Below are 4217 nucleotides of genomic sequence, written 5' to 3'. Positions count from 1 at the left end.
CTGGACTTCTTCCAGCAGCCGATGGGCCTGGCCTGTGGGCACAACTTCTGCCGCGACTGCCTGGCCCGGCTGGGCGCTGAGGCTTCCTGTCCCCAGTGCAGAGCCAGGGTGGAGCCCGGCAGCGCCTGCCCCAACCGTGCCTTGGCCAACATCGTCAGCCTGGTGAAGAAGGGGCTTCGGCTGTCGAGGGGGGGAGCCCAGGAGGGGAGCAGCGGCCCCCAGCTGTGCCGGGAACACCAGCAGCCCCTGCAGACCTTCTGCTCCAGCGAGAAGCGCCTCCTCTGCGCCGGCTGCCTGGGGGGGCACAAGGGCCACCCCCTCCTCTCCCTGCCCGAGGCTGCCCAGGAGTACAAGGTAGGGGGCGGGCACTGTGGAGGCAGTCTTTCCAAAAGGGGGGAGCTGAACAGCCCCAACTAGATGGGGCACTCCATCACCCTAACCTAAACCCTACCTCTGAAAAATGGCGGAGGAGAGCCAGGCTACTTTTCGGCAGCGAGAGAGGAGACCGGAGACAGGCAGACTCTCAGCTGCTTCCCTCCTCGTGAGCCACTGCCTGCCCCGGGCCTCTCCCTGGCCAGATTCTCTGCTGGAAGCTCTGGGTGCCCTGGAGGGCCTCCCCCTGGAGTGTAGCACGGGGGTCCCTCTGGCCCCTTGCCAGCCTCCCTGGGTGGGAGCACTGCCATCGTGGACTCGGCAATTGCACCGTCTCCTCTCCGCACAGGACCTGCTGGATGCCCTCCTGGAACCCCTGAGGAAGGAGGAGAAGCAGCTGCTGGAGCAGAGGCAGGCAGAAGAGCAGAGCCGGCAGGAGTGCCAGGTGGGTCTCTCGGGGGGGGAGTGGGCACAGGAGGCAGCTCCAGGGATGCTGGTTCTGCAACTGGGAACTCTTCCCCCCTCCCTCTGAGTCCCCCGTCTTCTGCCCCCCCAGGAGCAATTAGCCACCGAGAAGCAGAAGGTCGGCCTGGCGCTGGAATCCCTGGTGGAGCTGCTCCGGGAGAGGCAGTCGATCTGGGTCGCCTGGCTGGCCGAGCAGGAGGAGAAGATGGAGGCCGAGTGGGTGGGCCCTCTGTCCCAGCTCAACGGGGAGGCTTCCCGCCTGCAGCAGCTGATTGCCCAGACAGACAGGAAGTGCCGCCAGACAGACAGGGAATTCCTGCAGGTGGGCGGGGCTCTCGCTGGCCTCAAGGGGGGGACACTGGCCAGACTTGCGAGGGCCGGGACCCATTTCTCTGCTCTCCTCTTTCAGGACATCCAGGGCACCGTGGACAGGTAAGGCGCCATCTTGCCCTTCCCCGCCCCTGTCCTTGTGGGTCAGTTTGTCCTCAGAATTCCTTATGCAGCTGGATCACTGAGGATCCCTTTGTCACCGAGAGATGCTAGTCTTGTGGTCCTGGGTGCTCTCTGGGCTCGACTGATTCCTTGCAGACGTTTGATTCCCCGACTGGGTAACATCGTCAGTGCCGGGAGGGAGTGGGGTTCGCTCTCTCTTTACGTGCTGGTAGGCTGCCCTTAGTTGGGGTGTTGTTTACGGCTTGTTTGCAGGTCCAGCGTTAAGCCGTAAACAACACAGATTAGGAACCATCAACACAGACAAACAATTCAATAGTAAACAACAGCCAGATCACGGAACCACCGAGAAGGTGGCAACCGTCCGAGCAACACTCGACAGGGGAAGCCGGTAGCACTGGCGGTTCTTGACTTACAGCCACAGTGGAGCCTAAAATTCTGCTGCTAAGTGAGACAGTTGAATCATCTCAGTTGATAAGTTAGTAACATGGTTGTTAAGTGAATCTGGCTTCCTCACTGACTTTGCTTGTCGGAAGGTCGTATGGAGGGGATCACGTGACCTTGGGACACTGCTGTAAAGATGCGTCGGTTGCCAAGCGTCTGAATTTTGATCATGTGACCACGGGGGATGCTGCAACAGTCGTAGCTGGGAAAACAGACATAGGTCACATGTGTTGTGGGTAGAGCGCCAGGTAGCTGTATGAGGGCGTCCTCCTTGTGTCGCAGGTGCCGGAGTTACGTGGTGGGGCGCGTAGAGAGAGTCTCCCCTGGGCTGAAAGACAGACTCAAGACCATCTTGGAGAAAAACACTCCTGTAAGGCAGGTTGTGGACAATTACAAAGGTGCGAGGCTTTTATGAGGTGTGGCTGGGGGGTCTGGGCCCCCCTTCTCCCCTTCCTACTGGGGAATCTTGTGGGAACCAATCCCCATCCAGCTCATGCTGGTGGGTGAAGGGGGGACTGCCGCCTCCACTCCATCTGTCACCCTCCCTGAACCATGGTACTTGGGGGAGAGGGTGTCACTTGTGCACCTGGCAGGGACCAAGACGTTCGCTTCTGCACGGCCGTCGCTCACGGGCGGCTGCTCCTCACCTCGCTCTCATTTTTTCCTTTCCTCCTCCGAATCTCAGCATCCCTGGAGACGACTCTGACCAGGAAGAAGCTGGAGCGACCTCTGGCCACGGCTTCCAAACCGCGAGCCTTTAATGTCACCAAATCGCCAGGACTGGCGCCTACCGGGAGTGTCTTTTCCTTCACAATGGAAGGCCCAAGGGATGCCTGGAGTCTGGGCAGTCCCAGCATCATGGGTACGGGGGCAGGGGTCTGTCAGCTGCCACACAGAGCCGGCCATTCCCCGCCACACCTTGGCCCTTCCAGAAAAGAGCCACGCTTGAGGGCGCTGGGCAGGGCAACTGGGCAGGTCTTTCAGGGCATGGAAGGTCCCAATGGGGGGGGAGGATGATGGCTCAGTTTTTAGTTGTGCCCTGTAGGAAGTGGGGGAGGGGGCTTCTTCAGAAAGAGTAGCCTGATTTTAACAGTTGTCCCCCTTTCTTCCCCAGCACCTGTTCCACAATATGTACAGGATCCAGCAGCGCCTAAAGGTAACAACACACTGGAAAAGCCTTGGGGTGGGAGTGGGGGTGGCTTTCCATAGAGGGTGGGGTCCAGCAGAAGTGGGAGGTCTGCGGGCCCCAAAACAGCCACCCAAATGTGGGCCTGGGGCAACGGCAGGGAGGTCCCTGATGGCAGGCCTGCCCCATCGCTCTGGAAGAGCGCTAAACCCACAACCAGCAATAGTGGTAACTCGGGAGAAGCAGGAATGGTGGGAGTCCTCAACTTACGACCACAACTGAGCCCAGCATTTCAGTTGCTGAGTGAAGCACTTGTTAAGTTAAGCAGCGGCCACTCGCTCCGTCCTTCCCTGAGCTGGGGAAACCTCGGGGAGTCGGCCTTGCCCTCCCCTGTTCCCAGCCCACCTAAGAGCTTCTCTTCTCCCTCCGCTTCAGTCTACGTCACGCTGGACAGCTCGACCGCCCACCCGCGGCTCTGGTGCCGGAGAACCACTCTGACTTTGTCCGACCGAAACCAGGATCTCCCGGATCTGCCAGGGAGGTTTGACCAGGAATTGTGCGCCCTGGGCTGCGGGGGATTCAACGCGTGGTGGTACTGTTGGGAAGTGTCCGTGCAGGAGGCAGGCAACGCCCCAGTGTGCGGCAGAGCATGCTGGGCCGTTGGGGTGGCCATAGAGTCTGTACGCAGGAAGGGGAGCTTCCAGCTGAGCCCCCAGGAGGGAATCTGGGCCGTGGGGAAGAGTGTGGAGGGGCAGACGGTCGCTTTCTCCAAGGTTCACGAGAAGCTCAGCTTGCAAAGGCCGCTGTGGAAGCTGCGGGTGCGGCTGAACTACGAGGCAGAAAAGGTGGAGTTCCTGGATGGGCAGACTGGGGCTTCCCTCTACACCTTCCGGACGGGGCCCTTCCTTGGGGAGAGGGCCTACCCTTTTTTCTACCTGGGCCAGCATGGGGTCACCCTTCAGTGTGAGGAATATCCACATTCATCTACGTGGGGCGGCTTCGGATTAAAATAGAATAGCATTAGAACAGAGCAGGATGGGACCTCGGGGGTCTTCTAGTCTAGCCCCCCCCCCGCTCAAGCAGGAGAACCTATATACCATCTCAACTTACAACAGTTCATTCAGTAATCAGACTTACCACAGCACTGAAAGAAACGACTCGTGACTATTTTGCATACTTGGGACCACGGTCAAGGCGATCGAAATTCAGACCCTTGGCAACTGACTCACGTTTTTGATGGTTGTGCCGTCCTGGAATCACGTGGTCCCCTTTTGCGACCCCTCTGACGATCAAGTTCACTGGGGAAACTGGGTTCCCTCAACAACTGTGTGACCAATTTAAGAACTGCAGCGATTCTCTT

The 4217-nt window shown here is 59.4% G+C and overlaps 1 protein-coding gene across 1 annotated transcript; it reads left to right on the top strand.

Annotated features, from left to right (window-relative positions):
* Nucleotides 1-6: 6 nt before the first annotated feature.
* Nucleotides 7-3870, top strand: LOC114923624 (E3 ubiquitin-protein ligase TRIM7-like; the record flags this gene model as incomplete). The annotated part of the gene is made up of 7 exons (XM_029286813.1): nt 7-354; nt 722-817; nt 929-1159; nt 1247-1269; nt 2014-2129; nt 2417-2593; nt 3293-3870. Coding segments are annotated over 7 exons (1569 nt in total), but the record flags the coding sequence as incomplete, so codon positions are not given.
* Nucleotides 3871-4217: the final 347 nt, after the last annotated feature.

This window comes from Protobothrops mucrosquamatus, unplaced genomic scaffold (assembly GCF_001527695.2).
Source record: "Protobothrops mucrosquamatus isolate PMUCROS unplaced genomic scaffold, P.Mucros_1.0 scaffold5161, whole genome shotgun sequence".
Classification (NCBI taxonomy): domain Eukaryota; kingdom Metazoa; phylum Chordata; class Lepidosauria; order Squamata; family Viperidae; genus Protobothrops; species Protobothrops mucrosquamatus.
This window is presented reverse-complemented; position numbering and strand designations above follow the sequence as displayed.